Below are 23,283 nucleotides of genomic sequence, written 5' to 3'. Positions count from 1 at the left end.
ACGTCGTCGGATCGATGCTACGCGATGACGTAACGCAATTCTCGATACGACGTGTACTTACTTACGTAAATATCTCCGTAAACACTCGTTCGTCCGCGCGATCCAAAATTACTCCGTCTCTTTTTCGTTTCGTTTTCTTTTTTGTTTCATTTTCTTTTTTGTTTCATTTTCTTTTTTGTTTTCTTTTTTTCTCGCACTCGTATACCAACGTCCCAGACAATGCGTCCAAGAGAAAGAGGCGCCAACCTCCGAACGCATTAAGGCCAAAATAATTCATACACTCCGTAGTTGACCCTGTCACATATTTCACGAAGGACGAAAAAAAGATCGTGAGTCAGGCAGCGTGGCGAATTCTTTTCTTTCTTCGTCGATTACGTTTCTAATTACGAAGTATACGCTGTATTATCGATACAAATTTTATTGCTCCTCGATGGATCGATTTAAGACGAAGAAGAGAATTCGCGATACGGCCGGCAGAAAAATTTCAAACTCGTCTTTGTGCACGTTTTAAAAATTCTACGGCGACGACGACGACGACGACTTTCTATCGTATATCGTGAGACCGAAAGTAATGTAAAAGCGGCTTCGGTAAGCGAACACGTACTCTCGGTTATGAAATACGTATTTTAGTGTTATCTTGTTTGACGTAGTACCGGAAAAAGCTAAGAGGCCTCGGGGGAGAAGTAGCGTACGATGCCTTCACGAAAGTATCCAGGGGAGTAAGTTCGAATACGAAAGTGGCCCAAAGAAGAATCCACGAGTGAGCAACATCCGCTCGACGGGATCTTCAGGAACGTTACTATACGCGAGTGCATGTAAAGTGCGCTTTAAGAACGCCACTCCAGACCGTGGAGTCGCTCGAGGCCGTAACTGTAATAGGGACAAATGTGTATTTTGCACTTCAAGATCCCACGCGAGTACCGGACCGATGGAATTTCAGAAGGATGTCCTCTTCCCGAGGATAGATACTTATCCTAATCCAAACTTTCACGCTGGATGATCTACGACGGAGGATTTACGTAATCACGTATCTAGATATATATAGGGAACGTTCGACGAACGTAGAAAAGAGTAATCGGAAAGGCGATGATACCAAATGGAAATATAAATTTCGAAAATTTACGACGACGAGAAAAAAAGGCTACGATTTTTCTTTTGTTCTTCTTCTTTTTTTTTCGTCGTCCCACGCCGAGAATTTCCGCGCGAGAAATATTTCTTCGAGGATTAACGAGACGATATTAAGCGCAAATCTAAAGGGGGGGGGAGGGGGGAAAGGAAAATAGGAAAGAAGAAGTAGGAAAAATTGCTACGGCACCGGAATCGCACGAGAATTTTCCTTTTACGGTTTTTGTTTCTCTCTTCCTTTTTTTCGCGCGTTTCTCGTCGCGAATTTAAAATTCACGATAGGTTCTTCGAAGGTGCGAGAGAGGAAAGGCGAAAGGAATAGGAGCGAATAGCGGCGAGTAAGAGCGCGAAAGTCGTACAAATATTTAAGCGCTGATAAAGGACGAAAAGGACGACTCTCGTGAGAGTGGAAAGCGCGAACTCGAGTTCGCGAGAGAAGAAAATTTCGATCCAATGCCGGAGAAGCGGAAAACGGGACATCTGTAATCCCATTAATCTTCATTCGCGCGAGTTCACTTTTTTCTTTCCGCGATGACGGCAAATATTGAGAAAACGGACGCGACTCGTTTGCGGCTGTCATACGAGCCGCGAGTTCCTATTGCAATTGAAGGGCGGTCAAAGCCACTGTTGATCCGTTACACCGGAAATTCAATTCCAGATCGAGCTGCTCTCTTACGTAAAGTCCAATGAATGAACGAATGAACGAACGTGCGAATGCGCTTTCCTCGATAACGCGCATCTAGGGGATAATATTAAATGCGATAGTGCGATAAGAGTAGACAAACTGCTTCCTGTTTTAGAAAAAATTGTTTTGTTCCGCTTCGCCCTTTTTTTTTTCTTTCCTTTTTCAAACCTTTCCTCCAAGAGCCGTACGCGCCACGTATGATCCGGTTAATTAAGCTCGAGTATAATCGCACGATCCATTCGTTATAGCGAATCAGAGATCTAGCGACGAAGTAGCCGTGCCAGCACGCTAGCCACGTTCTCGTATTCGAGCGAGGACGAAACGAGAGGAGAAGGAGGAAAGGACGATGGCATCTCGAGTGGTTCGGAGGATTATCCATCTATCTCTTCCCCTCCCCGACGAGAGACGTGCCACGACCGTCTTCTCCTTATTCTCTCGATCCTTGGCCGATCGTAGAGGCCCGTGGAAATTAGTCGGATTGTTTCGAACGGTGGCTCTCATCCTCTTAAGCGCAACACCGGAATCCGGCTTGTCCCACATAGATACGTATGGGAGATACGTGTACGTATACGTGTCCCATCTATGGCGTTATACGTATGACGCTTATATACCGCGTTGAGAACGTACCTATGGGAGGATTATGGGTCTCTCGGTAAAAAGGACGTTGCCGCTGCAATTTACGCCGTCTACTTTGATATAATCCGATTCTTCCGACAACGAGGAGAGGAACCGGGACCGTTTCTTTCGGAGACACGCTAGTTTCGACGTAGAGCGTACCGAAGGAATATTTGGACGACAGGCGACGTCGTCAAAACCAATATTACGCCGAAATTCTAAAGATCTTTAGAGGCTCGTACAGTTTTGGCGGTGTGTGCTTTGACGCTACCGCGCGTATTTCTAACTCTATAAGGAGACGAGAAGGTATCGAGAATATGCGTGACGAACCGGAACGACGCGACGTGTCTGACTCGTTTCAAGGACTACCACGAGGAGTCGAGATTGCCATAAAGTGGCAGACCGCCCTGCTCGCGGTCGTTGCTTCTTTCCTCTCTCCCTCCAGGAAACACAAAAGACGCGTCGAGATTCTCTCTCGACGTTAAAGGGCAAAGCAATTTTATCAATTTGAGATTTAATATTACCGTTTAAACGTCAAATGTGCAATACGTAAGACGATTTGTCTTACGAGAGAAGAGATAAAGGAGAAGGAGGGAAAGAGAGATGGGTAAAAGTATCGGCGGGGAGGAAGCTTAACAAGCTTCCCAACGGGTCGTAATTAATTGCGCGGTCGGTATTGAGATAATGGTTACTAATTAGCTCGAGCTCGAGAATACTTTGGACCGTCGTAAGAACCCTCCTCTTTCTCCTTTCCCTTCTTTTTTCCTTACATCAGAATTAAGGATAATAAAGAAAAGATAGGACGGGCGTAGGACGGAGGAGAAAAGTATCCAGAAGTGGAACTAGCGAGGACCTCGAGGCCTGGCGAGTGTCGATGTCCGCCGAACAGGTATCCATCGGGCGACCGTCCGACGTTCCTCGGCGACCGATTTGAAATATAACCCGATGATGCGTCGCGACGAGGATACGACGACGTATATAATGTGTCAATGTGTCGCGTCGCGCGTACGAATTTATGAGAGAGGAAACTTCGTCGTTGATATTTGTTTTCCGGTGAAACGTTAAAACGAATAATATCGCGCACATCCACGCTTCTCGTTGGAGGACCGTTCTCCAACGGTGACTGTAAAATTAATAGGAAAGGCGAAAAAAAAGGATTTTTTATCGAACGATGAAAGAAGAAAAATTTTTTTGAACGCGAGACCGGTCTTTAAAACGAACGTTAAATATATCCCCCGAGGTGCGTTTGTCTTTCGTCTTTCGTGGCTCCTCCTTTTTCTCCTCGTTCGTACCTTCGAAAGAGAGAAGCTCGGCCAGCCTGACGAACTTATCCGATGGGGATAAAAAGGTACGCGTTGGAAAAAAAAGAAAGAGAAAGAGAAGAAATAGACGAAATGACAAAAAATAAAAATAAAAAGAAAGAAGTAAGAAGAGGAAAGGAAAAAAGGGGGAAAAGAAAACAAATAAAAAGGGACGGATTTTTAATTGGGACGACGTCATTTATCGCGACGCCATGGAGACGAGCAATTCCAGCAGCCTTTTGTGAGAGCTCTCCCCTGTAGATCCGGCCCAGTGCCCGTCCTCGAGAAAAGGGCTCCGCGATAAATGCCGCCTCGGCTCGATCTTCAAACAATACTAACGCCTGCAATCGGCGTCGACGAGCGAAGAGAAGCTCTCCGTCGGATCGCACTCTACGTAACGATCGCGAGACAAATTTTTTAGCAACGATCAAGTCGCGCGCGTCGGAACAATCGAGTTTCTTTTTCATTTATTCATGTCCTCGTAACGTCTCGTACTTACAAATCGATACCCGTCTAACGTTCTCGCGCCGAAAAGCTCGTTACGCAAAGCGAAGAATAAAAATCGGAGAGGAAACGATTCGTTTCGATCGACCACCTCGAACGCGTGTCTCTCCTGACGAAATGGCAATGGGGTTCGATTAAAGCGTAACGTACCGTTCGCCTTCGGCGATCTTGGATCGATCGTTTCGTAATCGACCAGAGAAAAACCTAACGCGTTCTCGAACATCGCGAGTCGTAGCGAGATATATAGCGAGGATAAAAGGACAGTTATTTACCGAGGCCTGGGGGGATATAGCGGACGAGGAGATATACGATTAAAAAGATCCATCAACCTTTACACGGATCCGACGAGTGAGAAAAAGTTGGAACGCGTCGTAAATCGCTATGCGAGGAGAGAAGAGAGGTAAAACGGTCTTCGAGGAGAGAGTGCATTGGCAGGAAGCAGAAGTTGGAAAGCAACGAGACGGTACGAGCGCCGTACTGTCTGCATCGACGAGACTGCAAGGCGGCGTGGAACAGCTCGCGACGCACTTGTTGCAACGATGCAGCCAAGCTGATCCGTGCCAACGTTAAGTGCGCGTGATTCATACTCCCTCGACTTGCATTCTCCGATCCTCCAAGAACGTACGTACGTACTCGTACAAGAGAGCGTCCTACTCGGAGAATAATGCTCGAATATTCGAGATAACTCTCGTTCCGCGAATCTCGCCAATCCCATGAGTCACGAGCGAAACGAGTTGTCCGTTCCTCGATCTCGAAGGAGCTCTCGAGAGCGCGATCGCGCGTTACGCGTTTTCCAATCAAGCCCTTTTCGTTGGATATCGTTTGCGCGCAACAACGTCGATTCGAGTTCTCCGATTTTTTTTTTTTTCTACGTTACTCGAAAGTGGGTCGTAGTAAAAGCGTCACGTTACATCGACGTTCCCATGACGTCCTACACAAAATCCCTCGGTCTTCTCGTTAATGCGTCTCCCTTACGAACCCGACTCGACGATAAATTAACTCGGCTGGCTGGTAAACTCGGTAGCTAGAGAAGTACCGGCAACATTACCGCGGCTACCAGATGGGATCCTCGGATGGAAGGCAGGTGTTTTCGGCAAATAGGGCGATCGAGAAGAAGCTAGTGCCGCTCTCTTTTATCGTTTAAAGATTAAATCTACTTCGCTAAGTTCGATAAGCTCGACGAGTGAGCCAACGAACGGAGGAGAAGAAAAAAAGGAAGAAGAAGGAAAGAAAGTCGAGGAAAGATTAATAAACTCGTCCCAGTTATTTTCGTAAACGATTTCGACTCGCGTTGCGGATCTCGATCGCCCGCTGAGAAAGACGGACGCGTCTCGTAAAATAACTCTTAGGGTTCGATGACTCTCTCTCTCTCTCTCTCTCTCTCTCTCTCTCTCTCTCTCTCTCACTCTCCCTCGCTCTTCGTACTTAAGCTCGCGTGGACTTCGTTTAAAAGGTACGCACATCGTAACGCATCGTTTATACCAGCTAGTTTACGAGCTTTCTGCGAATATCGCATAGCGAGCACGTTACTCGTAAGATGTAAAAGCCGAACGATGTTTCGAGTTACATTGAAAACTCCTCATCCCCGTCGATATAGCCGATATTACGTTCGCGTATCGATACGCTGGTTAATTCACGATTTCATTACCTACATCGCCACTGCGTTCATTGATCGAATTGGAACGTCGAGATAAGCGTAATATACGCGAGAGAATTTCATTCGCTATCCCATTGCGTGTTATCCGTTGAAATCTTTTCGCCGCTAATTTTTCTTTACTCTACTTCGTTGGCACACCTTTCCTTCTTCTTTTTCTTCTTTTTTTCTTTCGTGTCCTCCCTTCGAACCCGCCAAAGGACTTTCTCTAATCCCTTGAATTACAAGAAACCTGCTCGTTTAAGCGGACGCCATTTCCCAATTAGTTCGTCCCATTGAATTCGATAAGATAGCCCCTCTCCAGAATTCGTGCGCGAACGCTTCCGGGAGATCTATATTCGGAACGAGTTTAGAACAAGTAAAATCGTATTAGCTCGGTAATAAACCTCTTTCGCCCGGCCACTGTACTCCCCGCAACAAATTCATACAAACCGAGTCGAGTCGAACGACCGTTAAGTACTTGGAAATGTCACTAAACAAATCCAAAATCTATTCTTTGAAAAACTCTGCGTTAAAGCGACGTGGGACTAAAAGGCGAACGACGAACAACGGTGCATTCGAGAAAATCGACGAGTTTTTACGGACTACGAACGTACATACGTACCTATATGATTTGTATTTTAATCAGCGCAAAGTTAAGGTACGCCCACGAGAAATGATTAAATCCCGGCAACGAGTTACGATCACGCGCATTGTCGGCAGCTGCTACTGCTACTGCTAACGAGATACCGACGACGTAAATTCTCCTTTAACTCTCGAACGTTTCTGCGATCGTAGGAAAGATCGATGAACTCGTGCGGTTTCCAAAATCCTACCAGCCGGAATAGGAACGGCGCTCGCTCATCGTCCACGGTCTCGTCCAACAGTTTCGTCGACGTATAGGCGCAGAAGTGCGGCGGTGGTAACGAGATGTGACATCCGTACTAGCAACGTGAGCTGCATTAGCGCCGTTCTACGTTTCCGATTAGTACATCTAACGTCCATCTATGTGCCTACGTATTTACAAAGAGAGACGTCTATATCGTATCGCAGACGTTATATACGATATATCTCTTACCTCATTACCGCTCACTTTCCTTCATCGATCGCGTCACCGTGTATACGCTCCGTAAAAGGAGTACGCGAGCTTTGGGATCGTCGAAAGAAATCGAGCTCGTAAAAAGGCAACAAACTGATTTCGAAAGAAGGGGAGGACGTGAATTTTGAAATATCTCGTGTAACTGGTTGCGCAACAATGAAGGTCTCTGCCATATTACTCCGCCGTATGAAGAAAGAGAGAGAGAGAGAGAGAGAGAGAGAGAAGTAACAAACGCAATATAAAATCGTTTCGTCCGAAGCTTTGTTTTCGAGAAAATTGCTTCCATGTATTCGCTCGGTTACGCGCGTTCTCATTATTCGCAAATTTTATTTTCGCGTAAAAACAAAGCGTCGCGCGACAACGCTTTGTTCTACATTTTTTACTTACATCTTTTTTTTTGTACCTTTTACATGGAATCGCTAACCTCGTCGATTACAGAAAGACCTTTGTAAAAGGAAAAAAGAAAAAAAAAGCATTTTCCCTATCTACTACGGAGTAATTAAGCGTGACGAGTTAAAGTTAGAAAAATTATTCGAATATCCTACCGGCGACCCGGTCGAAGGTACGTATCTCGGGGCAAAGGGTGTCTCACGATGAGGATAACGAGTTGCAACTATCAATCGTAGTAAGAACGACAACGCTATTTTTCTTATCTTATCTAAGAGAAAACGGGGAGAGAGGAGAAAATAATAAGAGGAAGTTTCGTAATAAATCGATCCCCGACACCAAAGTTCCTTTATATCTGGAGAACCTCGAAGAAAGGGATATCGACGAAAGAGGAAAAGAGAAAGAGGGAGAAAGAGAGATAGAGGAAAGTCGTACTTTTTGTGAAAATAAATTTGAGAGAGTCGAAAGGAACCAACGGATCCTGAATCTTCGTACCACGAGCGATTAGACGTGCCAACTAAAGACAAACGTTTCGTGGAACGTCTAAGGAAAATAATCGAGTCCTGCTTCTTTCCAACCATCCGATATTCCTCGTACTTTAACACGGATCCGGTACGTATTTTAAGCATTGAAAAAATAAACGAGATCTATCTTGCTAATCGTAACATAGGTCGGGTGTTGTAATTCACGGATCATCGATTTAATTTTAGAGGGAAAGAGAGACGGAAATAGAGATATTGCGGGGAGTAGAGAGAGAGAGAGAGAGAGAACGCTTTCTAATTATGACAGAAATATTATTGTTTTAATACTCGGTACTAAATCTAGAATCGGATTATAGACTCATATCGAACGTATTCCAATGTAATCGGAACCCATGGAATATGCAATAGCGTAACATATTTCAATGAAATTTTCGTATATAATAGAAGTGTAACTTGGCGAGAGTAAGCTCTTCCCTATATATATATATATATATATATATATATATATATATATATATGTATATATATATGGAGCACCACCGGTAGGACGGCAATTCGTGGCTTTGTACTTTCGGGCGGTTCCTCCTGGCCTGGTCAGAGATAAATGGATCACGGGTACGTTGCCTCGTTCGCGCAGTTTGCCGAACAACGACCGTCAGGAACAGTCCCTACGAATCGAGATATAAGAACCGAGTCGCCCGATTTCGACTTCTCTTGGACTCTCGTGTGTGTATTCTTGAAAATAAATCGACCTACGTCGCGAGGAAATATTACGATTCGTTCGTTCGTGTTTGTTTTCATTTCTTGCCTTTTTTTTTTCTTGAAACGCTCGAAGGGAAATGTTGATAATTAAATAATATTGGCAAAATTGTTAGGTCGGACGATTTTTTTTTTTTTTCTTGACAACGAGTCTTCGTTCTGTTCGAAAAAATATAAAACCGATTTTCGTGCGCTTCCTTTGTCCGGTCTGTCCTGCGAACATATGGATTCCACAAGGACTTCTCGGAAGATCGACGCAAAATACGTCGTTTTAGAACACCAAGGAGGCCTCGATTACGCTTCCAGCATCGTTAAAGAGAGTCGGCACCTTCTCTTTGTAGGGAAGTATTTGTCGTTTCCATTAGTGCGTACACTTTCGTGTGCGTACATTAGCGGACTTTGACGTAGACTCGTTGCACGTCGCTCGTGTTCGCTCAAAAATTTCGATTCTGCTCGATACGTGACTCGTTCGATTTCAGTATTATCGATTTCAGGTGTCGTACGATTTTAACGCTAATATCGATCGTTAACGTTACATCGAATAAGTAAGCCAAATTCGATTACATTTCTATTCGCGTACTGGACGATTATCGTCGCCAGGGTTTTATGTAATTTATAAACGTTACACGCTCGATAATTACGTGAACTTTTTCAATCGCGAGCGTATCAATTAAGATTTTAATCGAAATCGATAATCGAGACTCGTTTCGCCGCGACCGCTTTGATTTTTCTAGTCCGCCCGTGGATTATGTAATAATACGCACACGTGCACGCACGCACACGCACGCGCGCGCGTCGAGATAAACACGACTGGAATTCGTTTAAAAGCTAAGAGAATAATTTACATAGTTCCGCCAACAAAGATTATGCAAAGGACAAACATTGTTCGCGCGAGCCTGTAAATCTATTAGCCGCATAAGTGAGGACGAAGAGAGAAAAAAAAAATACGACGGCAATTAGCGGTCGAACGAACTCTCGGACTTATTCAACGGGCGGAGCATAGAACGATTAGTTTGGGCCTCCGCCAAAACACTAATCACTCTTTCGTTTCGCTGACAAAAGTTTCTTGGACAGCGATCGCGATTGAGTTTTTCGTTGCGCCGGATGGAATCAATAACTTTTCTTTGAAACTACGTCGATTCGTTCTTCTATACGAGTCCGTATAAGAGAGCCCGAGAGATATCAAGTTTTTAGACAATGTGGCATTTTATGAAACGAATCACATCGAACAGAAAATAATTTATAGATACCCGGAACGCTTATCTACGTTCGAACAACCGTGCGCGCGCGAGAGAAAGAGAAGCATAGTTCGAAAACTATCTGGAGAATATCACGCGTCGTTCCGACGTAAATTCCAGCGTACATACTTTTCAGATTTTATAGGAGTAGCCGTCTCCAACGAACCGTTTTTAATTATTCCGTCATAACGATATCGCCTCCTAAACGTGTAACGAGAAGAGAAACTCGTTTCTCCACGTGGTCGATTAAATAAATGATTTTTGAAAAGTTCCATCGGATATACGTGTACGCAGGATATCTAGGTTCTAACACCTTTCGCGTTTGCCGATCGACTCGGCTTCGCCGATGTCAAAGAGTTCGACTCGTGTCGCTTTATTTTCCTCATTAGGAAGAATGACTTTGGAAAGCGCGGTAAAAGTGTTTTCGCGTCTCATCGTTTTCTAGCGACTCCTTTGATAGACGGTAAACGGCTAGAAAGTTTAAGTTAAATATTTATTTTCTACCAGAGAACAATACGAATCGAAACGAGGAAAATAGGAACGACGCCGTACGACGGAAAACGTCATAGTTCTCGCAAAGAAACGATTTCGCGTTGTAAACGTTAGTCGGTTGATCGTCGTTGCTTCGAGATTATTTCGGAGGCAGAAACTTGTAAAATCTCTCTCTCTCTCTCTCTCTCTCTCTCTCTCTCTCTTTCTCCTTTTCTCTCGACTTTTCTTTTTCTGGCGATAAAGCCAGGAAGATAACTCGGTGTACGCGTTCTCATGAAACGATTCATTGAGAGGACAAAAATGTTATTCACGAGCTTTTATCTACAAAGAAGACGAGCGAGGAGGGCGATCTTTATGAAACGTTTACGAGGAGAATGAGTTTGCGACTCGGACGTTATTGTCGCGTAGTCACGTTTATTTCGTTCTCCTCTCTTTGAACGGCGCAAGGCAGGGCTCTTTTAAAAAACGTAAGAAATTAGTTTTGCCTTGGGAGTGCACGCGCACGGACGTCCTTTTTCGATTTTGCTCCGATAGGAAAATAAAGTTTTTTCAAGGAGCTACGTTTATAGGCCGTTTTCCTTTCGAGAGGAAGGAGATAAGAAAGAACGTACGGCATCGCGCGTACGTGAGATACCAGCGAGAGACGCAACGGATTATGGCAAAACGTTAATTGATGAAGACAGTAGCGCCGGGCACAACTCATGCACGAATGTCTCGTGCACCTGCGCGTGCGTGTTTCACGGCTCTTGCCGCATGGGACAACGCGGGATGCCACCATCAATTAGATTAATCACGCGTGCCACTACCATTTGGAATGTATGCGTCCGAAATTCGGACCACCCTCAAATTCGCCGACGGCAATACACACTTGACGCGTCGATTAATCACTCGCGATGAGATAATTCCGTCCGCGTTCTTCAAACTTTGGCGCCGGCGCCTTCGACGCGACGATAATAAGTGCATCGGAAGCACGAAAATATTCTATTCGCGATTTATTTCGAGTCGGTCGATCACCACGCCTATCGCATTTTCCTTATACGCCGCGTACGCGTGCAAACACACGCGCGCGCACACATATATCGTACGTATATATTCGACGTTCGGAACGAATTTCAAGATTTAATTCATTCGGCTTTCGAAAGCCGATAGGTATGTATCGTAGAAGGAGTATCTAACTATTTACGGTTGCGCGTTAGAGGTTTCGCGGAAGCGTTCTCCTTCTGGTTCTCGTGTCATTGTACTAATGCATAGAACATACAAGACCGCGACTGCGTGGCACGGTAGTAGCGAGTCGAAAATAAAGGCCTCTTTGCCTCCTGAAAACGCGTCAGTTAACACGATGCGCGAGACTTAACGTCTTAACTTAACGATCGCCATAAAGAAGTTTGCGCGGACAGACAGCGCGTAGAAAAGCGTCGATACGCTACACCTTTCTCGCGTTTAATGACACTAACGGTACGGGAAAGTCGAATTTTTCTCCGCGATTCCGAAGCTTTTTTTATCGTCGGTCGGCAGAGCCCGTCGATATCGGCAGCGGAATTAATCCGCGGCGGATTCTCCGCGTTAAGCTCTTTCGTTCCCTCTTTCCTCCGTCCTTTCTCTCTTTCTTTCGTTCTTCGATTCTCGATAGGGAAATTCGAAGGCATGATTAATGGCCGTCTAATTGAGCGAGGAATGAGTCGTCGCTTCAATCGCGAGACCATCTTGTCGTTTGTTCGAGAACGACTTGCCGGCAGCAGCCGACTTATTATCCTTCCTCTCGTTAACGCGTCGATCGTTTCGAGCTTAGAGACTCTGGCGGATTCAGCTATTATTTATTTCGCTCGGCGATTCCGTTGTGAAAACAAGAGAGAACGAAACGTAATGCGACGCGATTTCTGCGATTTGTACGATTTGTACGATTGATTTTAAGGAAGGAATGACGAAAAAGAAAAACGATTACATTATTAAATCATCTTATCGGTCAGCAAATTGTGAAAGCAACGCGTTCGCGATAACTACGTATGCGTTTCAATACGCGAATAAATAACGGTTCGCGTTGACAATTCCATAAATTTTCGTGAATCGGCATTACGTGGAAAATCGCGTGCGTTCGATCGATGCGAATAATGAACGGTTACGAGATATCACCCTGTTTGGTATAGCGCAGTGTATATCCACGGACGAAGCCGAGCCGATTTCTATTACAGATTAGAGACACAATCGCAAGATGAATCTACGCGCAATCAGTGCGCGATTCCAATGGACTACCTCTCCCTCCCTCTCTCTCTCTCTCTCTCTCTCTCTCTCTCTCTCTGCCGCACCTGAGCGGCGTACCGACAATTTTCTCTCTTTACGAAGACGCGTAAAAAAGAAGAAGGAAAAGATCGAGATCGAACCGTTGTCATTCTTCCATTAATTTTATCATCGACGCGTCTCCCCGGTCGATGGAAGGCCGATGCAAAAACGATGAAACTGATGATAGCTGCATTATTATTGCTTCTTGCCATTTTCGAGCATTCCTCTCGAAATATGTCAAAGTTCGTGGCAAGTGCAGACGGAGTTGTGTGCGTAAGCCGGTTAGAGTATGGTGGGGTAAAAGTATGCAACGAGGATGCATGCTTGTACGACGCACCTTACCCAAAGCGTTCCTATTTTCCAACGACGGTGAGGCAAACTTCGCGAGCGTGCATTCGCGCGAACTATGCGCGAACCTTTGAAACGTTCTCGTCCTTCGCGAATTTCCACCATTCAACGTGCCTCTACGTGACTACGTGTATATATATACATATATATATATAAAGAGAGAGAGAGAGAGAGAGAGAGACGCGCGCACATATAACGTACTTACGCGCGTATATAAATACGCTCGCGTACGCGTTTATGCGGGTCGGCAATCGCGCTAATTGTAAGTGGTGCCGCGCGGAAAATCGCACAGACGGCGCGTGACGTCGTAATTACGAGGCACTCGTGGCATAAACCACCGTCGCAATCTTTTTATTCGGGATCAAAGAGCAAGCACCGAAATACGCGAGGCGAGAGGACTCTGGAGAAATAATTCGGTCGTATCGGGAAAATGCAAAGATTCGTTGAAAACGCGCGAGGGCAAGAATCGATTGCATTATCTCGCGTCTACGAGTAATAATCGCTATGCGCGCGATATATCGTGCTATAAATTCTAGAAAGGATGACGTGTACGAACGCGCGCACGAGGGGAAAGTAAAAAGACGCTGCCGATCGTCGTAGTTTCTTGAAGAATTCGTAGACGGCCTCTTCTCCGATCCGGTCTAGACCTGTTTGATTTTCTGCTGAAAGGAATATTGAAAGTAGGACAGTAGGACCTGTTTCGCGAGAAAGGAAGGGTTCTAAAGATCTTATTACGGTATCCCTCGCGTGCCTTCGGGACACACGGCCCCTTCCGAGCCCTTCTCCGTTCCCTCTCGACGCTTACCTCGCAGGTGTGTGAGTAAACCGGTGGTCTTCGCTACGGCTTATACCGGGTGATCGCTCGCGAACAATTCCCTAAACGACATCTTCGCTCTCAACTTTTTTGACCTTCCGCTCCGTCCTATCGTCTCAATACGTCCTCTCCTCGTTCTAGATCGTCTACACGGTCGAGAACGCGCGACACGAAACGCACTAATAACGCGCACACACGCAGGTGCTCGAACAAAGCTCGAAGACCCCGTCGACATTCCTCGAATATCTCCGGTCGTTGCGGCGGCGGCGGCGGCGGCGGCGGCGGCGACGACGGCAACGGGTTGTCTCGTTTTACGGAGTCGCTACGGCTGCGTAATACGCACGTACGTTCAGGGGGTACGAATCGTATACACGAAAAATATAAATACGCGCGTGCATTTCCCTCTGTAGGGATAGAAGAGAGCTCGCTTCCGATTCTTCGCTTCCTGAATTCTCCCGGCTTCGGGGACTATTTCGTAGAGAAAAGAGAAGAAGAAAGAAGGATATTACGTTCTTGAAATACGGACCGGGTCGCGCGGATATCCCTCCCTCCTCTGTAGGCTATTTTTCTCCCTCCGAAAGAAAGGCTGTTTCCGAACGAAAGAGTTTTTCCTCGAAGGTTTATCAATCGTTCAAAATGAAAGTGTTCGATGAATTGTAAAGAAACAAAAGGAGGAAAAGGAAAGCGATATGGTATCTCGGGCAGAGAACGGAGCTAATTTTCCGTGTCGACGTTTATCGATGATCCCTCAGCGTGATATTTCTCTCACGGAACAATCACCTTTCGATTTCTCTCGGATGGATGGCACACGTTCGGGCTCGTTTGCGGTCGAAGCTTTACCGTACGACGACGGGAGTAATCACGAAGCGACGGACGCGGCACGGGGAAAACGGAAATTTCGGCGATCGGTTTTCAAATCGGATTTCGTTCTCGCCCCGGCGAATTCCCTGCGGTCTTCGGCCGAGACCGCAAACGCGAAGACGGAGGTGCGTGTTCCTCGCCGCAAATCGTTTTGCACCGTCTCCTCCCGTTTTCGTTAACCAAAGACAACATTCCTTCGATTCCGACTACGATTTTAATCTTTCCCCGCTTCTTTCAAGGAGCTCCTAATGAAAGGGATGTCAAAAGAAAGATCAATGCTCGCTCGTTCGCCTTTCTCTCCTCTCCTCCTTTCCCTTGCCCGTCGACTGCCGATTTTCATTTCTTCCCTTTGATCGCAACTCGTTGATTGCGAGCAAACCAAAATTGTGCGTTCGTTGCTCCTTGATTGGTATCTTCGCGGCGATCCTTGTCTCGCGTCTCTTTCGTTTGCTCTTATCCGTGTCCTTCGTCGAGAAACGTCGTGTCTTTGAAACGAGCCCACGACGAACGATCTCTGGGAAATTGATACTCTTGGCTCTATCTCCGTCCTCGTGTGGACTCTTCCGATCCATCTTCCTTCTGTCCTTCCCTTTGTCTCTCCACTCTTCTCCGTGTCTCTCGTTCTCTCTCCGGTCACGAACGAGAGCATACCTTGACCGCGCTCTTCTACACTCGGGGAGTTTGGATCAAGGGATCAGTAGACGGTAGAGCAGGCCAGGCAGGGTCCGAGCGAACGAGCGAAGAGTTCGACTCGCTCCGGAGGAGGAAAGGAGGAGAGAGAGAGAGAGAGAGAGAGAGAGAGACGGAAAGGGTCCACGTCCAGCCGAGTGTGAGAAAGCGGCATCCGAGTTGGCGCGCGAACGATGAGGATGCCAGGTTAGAACGGAGCAACAGAGTGCGACGTTTCAGGCGTTCGTACTACCAAGAGAACATGCCGTAGAGTCGTTGGTAGACCTGAGCCAGACGGAGGGTGCCTTTATCGCGCCTCCGAGAGAGCGAGAGCGAGAGAGAAAGAATTCGAGGAAGAAGAGGATGGGAGAAGACGGAAAAAGGGGAGAGAGCGGAACGATCGATCGAGCGTGCGTGCGTGTGTGCGAGAGCTGAGAAAGAGAGACGCGAAGAGAGAAACGCGGAGTGGCCGAAAGAGAAAGAGAGAAATGGAAGGAGAAGCAACAGGTTGGAAGGTTCGCCTCGTCGAGAGTTATCAGCGGATGCGACCTCAAGAAATTACGTGCCACACGCGCGTGGTGACCCGTATACGTGTCCGCGCGTCCCTAGTTTATACGAAAATCAAACATCGAACCTTTTCGAAGGACTATCAACGCGCGTAACGTATACTTGCCGCGTATGCGCTAAATACCGTATGGTATTTTATCCCTCGCGCTGCTCGCGCTTTAATAGTTTTCCGGTCGACGTATACGGGGTGTATGTAAATTGTTGGCGCGAACTTTCTTGGTCGATGGAATTCATTAGGAGGAAACCTGCGGCTTTTTTCGCTACTATCCGGCATTTAAATCTGCTATGATCATCCTCCCAACCCGCCTACGGAGAGAATTACGAGCCGCGGTTTCTTTTTTTCGGATCGGTACATCGACGTGGTACGAGGGAATCAAAGTCAGTGCCTTGTATCAGCCTCATCGTCGTCATCCTCCTCCTCGTCCCCGTCGGCAACCGCTGAAAATAAAAATATCGCGAGGTCGGCATCCCTCCGTCGATCGGTGTACCCACGTAAGTACTTCGTTTTGCTCCCTTTGAGAAGTACTCTAGAGGCACTCGACGAGACTCTCTTGTAATTACCATGATCAAACAATGTTAGAGGGAAATCGTAGCCACGTAATACCACGAACGGACTCACGAGTGGATCTCGGAGACATTCCAACGAGCGATCTCTCCGATTGATCTCTCTCGGCAGACGCTCTTTGAGTTTCTCTGATTATAATCCACAAACGTGAACTCGGAGCTTGTCCGAAAATGTCTGTGTGTGGCGAGATATATATGGCACGACATGCGCGTGCATACGTATAGAGAGAGAGAGAGAGAGAGAGAGAGAGAGAGCCACTCGGACACACACGCATGCTTTCGCTTCGCTTCGGCGTACGTTCTCTCTGTGTAGAGGAGCAGAATGGACGTACGGAGACAAGGAGAACAGCAAGCAATCGTTGTTGTTTCTCCGGGTCCTCGTCCGGAAGAGACGATAGAACGATGTTTCCGATCTAACGCGTTCTAATCGCGTTGGCAACGCGCGACGAAAGACGCTACGTTAAAAAAAAAAAAAAGACAGAAACCCGGCGACGAATCTTATAACCGACTCGATCCGACGCGATCCGACGATGAATTTCTTGCTTCTTTTCTTTTCTTTCGGTTTTCTCTCTTTTCTGATCTTTCGACCCCCGGTACTTTATCGGCTTTACGTCAGTCCGCGCGTCGACCATAATATTTAGGAGCAAACTCGTCGTCTTCCTCGTCAAATTTCTTACAGACGACTGACTATGAAAAACCCGAGCGTCGCCCTTTCCCCGTCCCTTCCCGCTTCTACTTCTGCGAATCTACGCTTCCGTGACTTTGAAAGCGATTTGACAAAATCGATCGAAAGAGAATACATTTGATCTTTTATATATTTAATCTTTCGACTGTGGAAAGTTTCCGGTCTTGCCCATTTTAATCGTTCGTTTTAATCGTCGATTTCATAGCTGCCTTATTGCTTCGATTAAATTAGTTTAATCCTTTCCGTATTCTCGTAGACGAGGAAGACCATTTTCGATTACATCGTCTTCTCTCGTCTCGACCCGACGAAGTAAGTACCAGGAGAACAGAAAATGCATCGTGTTGCCTCCTGCGCTAGGGTGCATATACTTGCATGCGAACGCACATATACCTATACCACGTATAACCATATAACGCACGTAGGCGAGCTATGCACGGTTTTACGAGTCCATTCCAGCGAGTTTATAAATAATGGACGACCGGATGAATTATTGATCTGTGCGAATCGATCGAAACGAATTGCTTTATCATCATCGGGAGCTCTCGCCCGAAGGAATGCATTTTTGATTGTTCCCTGCATCTGCACCCTCTTCTACTTTTAGTCAACGCGTTTATATCGCTCTTCCACTTACTCGTTAGAAGCGAAAGAGACGTTAACGGTCGACGTAAATTACTTTGAAAATTTAAGCGATGCGCGAATGCTCCCTCGATTTCTACGACGATGGGGAATTTCGTACTCGATAGATACTACTTTCGCCCATCGCAAAATTTCGTGGAATCGGCTCTTCTTTGATCGCACCAAGTTCCTCGTTGGTTCACCCTGTATGCACGTACGCTAGTTCAACGGAGAAAAAACATCGTAAGGTTCGAGCCAACAGTCGGCCCTTTCGATGCCCTTCCGGAAAGACCGGACTCCCTTTTTCGTTGACCTTTCTTCCGCGAAAAGCCACCATGCTAAGCACATGTGTGGTCGCAGCCGAGAGAGAGAGAGAGAGAGAGAGAGAGAGAGAGAGAGAGAGAGAGAGAGAGAGAGAGACGGCCTGCTAGAAAGTTTTAGTGCGGACCGTTGACCCGAGCCTGAGGAATAATTCACGAGTATCTTTGCCGGCACGTCGAGTGTTTCGAAACTATAGGGAAGAATCGAATTTAACCAATTGATGTTCCTACTGCTAAATAAATATTCTAAAGGATCCTTTTTATCTTACGTGGTACGAACTCGATGCGCTAAATAGAATATCTTCGATGGAATTTAATTACACGCGCGTTAAAAGTTTGTTAAAACATTTCTCAGAGCTTCGTCCGAGCGATAAAAGCGATAAGATTTATATTAAAAAAATTTATATTTCAAACGTGGTTGTTAGCTTCTTTTAAAAGTCCCCCAACACGGCACGGGATTACGGATGGATATTAAAGCAACGCATACGTACCTACGTACATTCAACTGATAAAAGCGTAGAACGTTTAGTCGGCTGCATCAAAGGCTCGTACAATCTTCGGGCTCTCTCTTACTAACTCATGCTAATCGTCAACCCTTTGACAGTGGTGCTCATTCTTTGACGCGATCTTCGATCGATCTACCGGACGAGCGCGAATCCGAGAAGAATATTCGATCGTGCTCGATCTCTTATTATGCGCATCAATTTGCACCTATGCACCTATGCGTATATCGTTTTCGATACGAATAGAAGTAAAATCTCGAAGGGATCGTTCGATTCGACGAAAAAAGTATAAGAATCCACAGATTCGTGGATTATTCAGGAAGATACGCGTGGATATATCACGCTCCACGAAAGTAATTGCATCGAGAGGAGAGATGGCGGATACGGTACGGTCAGGGTGCCGCGAGAAAATAATTTTCCACTCCTCCTCTCGGGCTCCTTGCTTTTTTCATGCACGTGACGCACGTGTCCGGAGTAGTCGGGCGATAAATAAACCACGAGATGTACCTGAATGTGTCTCGGTCGGAGAGAACTCGGAGTAGGAGAAGTAGAACGCGTGTAACGAAGAAAAGGGTGTGCCCTGGAGTATTAACTTATGGAACAGAAATAACAGCCTTCTCCCCCTGGAGGAGCCAAAATAACTCACGAAATACTGGATTGTCCGCAACATGTACGTGCTCTGTACCTGAGAGAGAGAGAGAGAGAGAGAGAGGGACGTGGAAATAGATACGGATAGAGAAAGAGAGTGCTTCCCACGTTTGGAATTCCGGCTGCTCAATATTTCTAGCCGCGGATGGACCGTCTATTTATTACTCGTCCTACGGAATTGTTTATTTGCCTAAGCGCATACACGGCGACCGAAGTGAAATAGAATCTAACTGTTCGTCGCGTGGGAGGGTAAGAAAAATGTAACAATACCGTTCGTATCCATGATATTTCGACTTCGACTTTCCCTAGAGAAAAAAAAGCGTTTTCGAATATTTCGACGGAAGAAGATATTACTCCTTTGTACTTTAATCGTATAAAAAGTCAACGAACGAGAGAAGAAGAACGTTCTCGAACCGAAAATGCAACGATATTGCAACGAGCATCGATATCGCGGCTTTGTTTACCGTACGATCTCCGATATCGAAATGATCGATTAGAAAGATTTTCGAATGACCGTCGCTCCACGAATACGTACGTTACCGTGCGTTATAAATCGAACGTTAGGGAACGTTAAATCGAACCACGTATCTCTCCTATTTACTTTAACGAGCACTCGAAATGAATAAGTACGAAGGCGATAGAAAGACGTCGCGGACGCGAGTATATCTGTTCGAAAATTGCATTCGATGCGTCGGCTTTCGTGACCAGTGTGTACACGCATGCCGTGTATCTGCGTGCATACATATAAACGCGGTGAATTTTAAAGGCCGTCATGTTACACGCGTAACACAGTCGGTATAAACGTATTTAGGTATGTACGTACGTACGTACACAAAGTCGGAAGGTGGTACGTCTACATAGAAATAGAAGGAAGGAATTAGCATAAGCCATTGTCCTGCCAGTTCGCTGGCCAGTAGGAAGTATCTGAAAGCTCCTCGCAATAAGCCTTTCCACGGCGCAGGTGTAGTACTGTTATAACCGTAAATTGAAGCCGAGGATGTCCGATTTTCTTGGGCTTTCTTTTTTTTTTTTTTTTAACGCCGGATTAACGAGCGACTCGATAATTTCGTTCGTTAATTATACGATCGAAGTATTAATCGATTAAACAAAGTTGAAAGAAAAAGCGGTCGAGCGGTTGGTTCCCAGTATCGTCTATTTTTATAATCGATCAAACGAAGAAAGGACGGAAAGGAAACACGTGTTGGCCATGCTGTCCTGCTTTCTTGGCATGTGCGAATCGTATGTCTCTGATGGATTTACCAACGCTTTCGTTGGTTGAACCGGCTCTTTAAGTTAGCCTTCGCGAGGAGAGGCATACCATTGAGACATTTAAACGTTGAACGACGAATGATCGATCGAGGAAGGATAAAAGACGAAAAAATAAAAAGAGGACTAACCACGTGCTCCTGATGACGGTCATCCCGATGAGGATGCTCTCCGGCCGAAGGAAACACCGGAATGCCCTCTCGGCGAGATTAACGACACGACGCGAAGAAGAAGAGGAACACGCAGTACCTCTACGGACGGGAGTCGGGCGCTGACTGAACGTGACTGCGATTCTCTGGAACCGGGAGGAGGCTGCGTCGACCAGCCAGGGACCACGAGCCTGTGGCCTCCTCCTGACACTCGAGTCGTAACTAATTTTTCCCTACCCCTTCCCCTCCCCGCCCGTCCCTCCCATCTCTCTTTTTCTCTTTCTTCTCCTCCCTCGCTCTCTCACAGAATTCCTTCCGAACTTGATCGAAGTCCGCCGTCGTTACATCGTGATTTCCCGTTTTAGACTTCGAGAAGCGAACCTTTTTTCTCAAAGATTCCGAAAGGTTTCGGAAAGACCGGGTACGTGGGTAACGTGCCGTCGAGTAAACGTGCTCTCTTGTTTCGAGAAGAGGACCAATTAGACGACAAAAAGGGGAAGTAAAATTACCACTTTTTGTTTCTAGTTCTTCTCGATATTCTTACGTAGGCGCGAGGTGATCAAGATGCGATACGTGTCGGGAGATCTCTTAAAGAGACCGGCTTTTGAAAATTCATTCGATTCTCTCGCGGAGCAGAGGCGGGAACGTCTTAATGGAAACGAAGCGATGGCTGGCGAGCAAACGGATGGATGAACGATCGGATGAGCAAAGGAGCGAGCGATTTACGACCAATCCAGTCTCTCTCCCTCTCTCTCTCTCTCTCTCTCTCTCTCTCTCTCTCTCTCTATCTATCTATCTCTTTTTAGCACGTGGAAACGTCCGATGAATAATGTAAGGCATGCTTCGCGATCGGCCGTTAATAGTAACGAGCGAGCATTATTCCTCAGCGAGGAGTACTCGAATGGCACCTCGCATGGCCCTCAAACGAACGGCAGTACTTCGTATAATTAAACTTTCAGACCAATTACCGTCCCTTCCCCACCCACGGAGGGCGTCTCGCAGAGCTTCTCGAAAGAACACTTTCCGAGTGCGCTTCGACTTCTCGTCGAACGTCATAACGCACGTTGGAGGCCAACGATAACGACTTTTAATAAGAAATGAACACATAAAAGAACCTTTGTTCGATCTGGCCACGAATCACTAAAATTAAATTTTAATGTTTCGCCGGTCGTGTAAGAGAGAAACGTTTCTTCTTTTTCATTTCATTGCTTTTTGTCGTACATATCATTTCGATGATAATAATTTGAAGTCGATAAAATTGTTCGTCGCGCGACAAAATTGCACTTCGAGAGTCAACCGCCGTCGCAAATGCATTAATAAATTTCTGTCCGTCGGGAGGAAAGTATCGCATGAGTTTTTCATATAAATTCAAATGTTGTATGTACGTATATATGTGTATACATATAAATATGTGTGTGTGTGTGTGTGCGTGTGTATGCTCGACGGGGGCGCATACGAACAGCGAATCGTATATCCCACGCGTGGGCTACGCAAGCGCGTTACTTATTCTCGTAATGTAAACGTCAGGACGATCGTAATATCGCAAAATTTTCGAAATAGAAGGTAGGCGAGATCGTTCCATACGCGGAAGTACGTTCTCTTTGGTTCGTGGGCTTGCTATATTTAAAACTGTCAAACTTATAAAAAGAAGACGAAAATCGAAATCAAATTCGTCCTTTTCAAGAGATAATAAATAAAAGAAACACCGTTAAGGATTCTGTACTCGATCGCGATCTACGACGACTTGGGAAGAAGGGAAAAAATAAGATAAAAAAAATAAGGAAAGCAAAGAAACAGAGCAAAAGAATTTGGTAATATTTCACACTAACCGGATAAATCGATGGTGCATGATTAACGGCGTGGTCCGCCGATCGAGCGGAGATCCAAGCAGTCCTCACGAAGATTCCCAGCTCGAAACTTGAACCAACGATGTCTTTACGTACTCGCGTACGTGTAGAAGAGAGGAAGAAGGACCGAATTGCGTTGCTCGCGCGCCTGCGACTCGCGAGAGAAAACTAAGCCGAAAGAGGCTTATAGCGAGACCGAAGAGAGAGGACCGCTCTGTTGGAACCCCCGATGCGAAGGAGGAGAGAGAGGCGGAGAGATAGACAGAGGGAGAGGGAGAGAGAACGAGAGAGAGAGAGAGAGAACGAGAGAGAGAGTAGGGTGCAGGCGCAGCAGAGCAAAGAGGAGAAGGAAGAAGAGTAGGAGGGAGAGAGGGAGGTGATGGAGTCCAAGAGGGATTCGGAGAGGAACCGGTGGGGACTTCTTGCTCATTCATACTCGAACGCCTCCGCACAGAACGAGAGAGAGTCTCTCTCTCTCCCTCTTTCTCTCCACGAATGTCTCCATGTAACTTCTTGCGCGGCACTCGAGATGCGTTCAATGCCACTTAATCAACGTATTTCTCGAGATTAGAGCCGAAACGTTCGTTAATAATCGTCATTTTCCGTCTCTCTTTCTCCCAGCTAATCTTCTCATCGAATTAGCGGCTAGTATTGTTCGTTATCGCGTCTGTGAATTCGTTGTTAGTCGAGCATTCAAACTTGTACGAGATTATTCAAGATTTTCTCCATATCGATTCGTCAAAACTTGTCTGTTAGTTTTATCAATTGATAATTAGAAATTCAAGTAATCTAATACTTGGAAATTGTTGCTCGAACAAAGACCTTTGAAA

At 46.0% G+C, this 23,283-nt stretch overlaps 1 protein-coding gene across 6 annotated transcripts in view; it reads right to left on the bottom strand.

Annotated features, from left to right (window-relative positions):
- The window catches only part of LOC122634451 (papilin), a 53,003-nt gene extending 30,303 nt beyond the window's left edge, over positions 1 to 22,700 (bottom strand). For 5 of the 6 annotated variants that reach the window (XM_043823389.1, XM_043823396.1, XM_043823393.1 and 2 more), the window contains exon 1: positions 20,589 to 20,826. In XM_043823389.1, the coding sequence (XP_043679324.1) occupies positions 20,589 to 20,611 (23 nt within the window). In that variant the 5' untranslated portion in view covers positions 20,612 to 20,826. Of the gene's footprint in view, positions 1 to 20,588; positions 20,827 to 22,435 lie in introns of those variants that run through there. The other variant, XM_043823390.1, reaches the window with a different exon arrangement.
- Positions 22,701 to 23,283: the final 583 nt, after the last annotated feature.

This window comes from Vespula pensylvanica, chromosome 15 (assembly GCF_014466175.1).
Source record: "Vespula pensylvanica isolate Volc-1 chromosome 15, ASM1446617v1, whole genome shotgun sequence".
NCBI lineage: Eukaryota > Metazoa > Arthropoda > Insecta > Hymenoptera > Vespidae > Vespula > Vespula pensylvanica.
The sequence above is the reverse complement of the archived record's forward strand: the minus strand, read 5'-3'. Positions and strand labels throughout refer to the sequence as shown.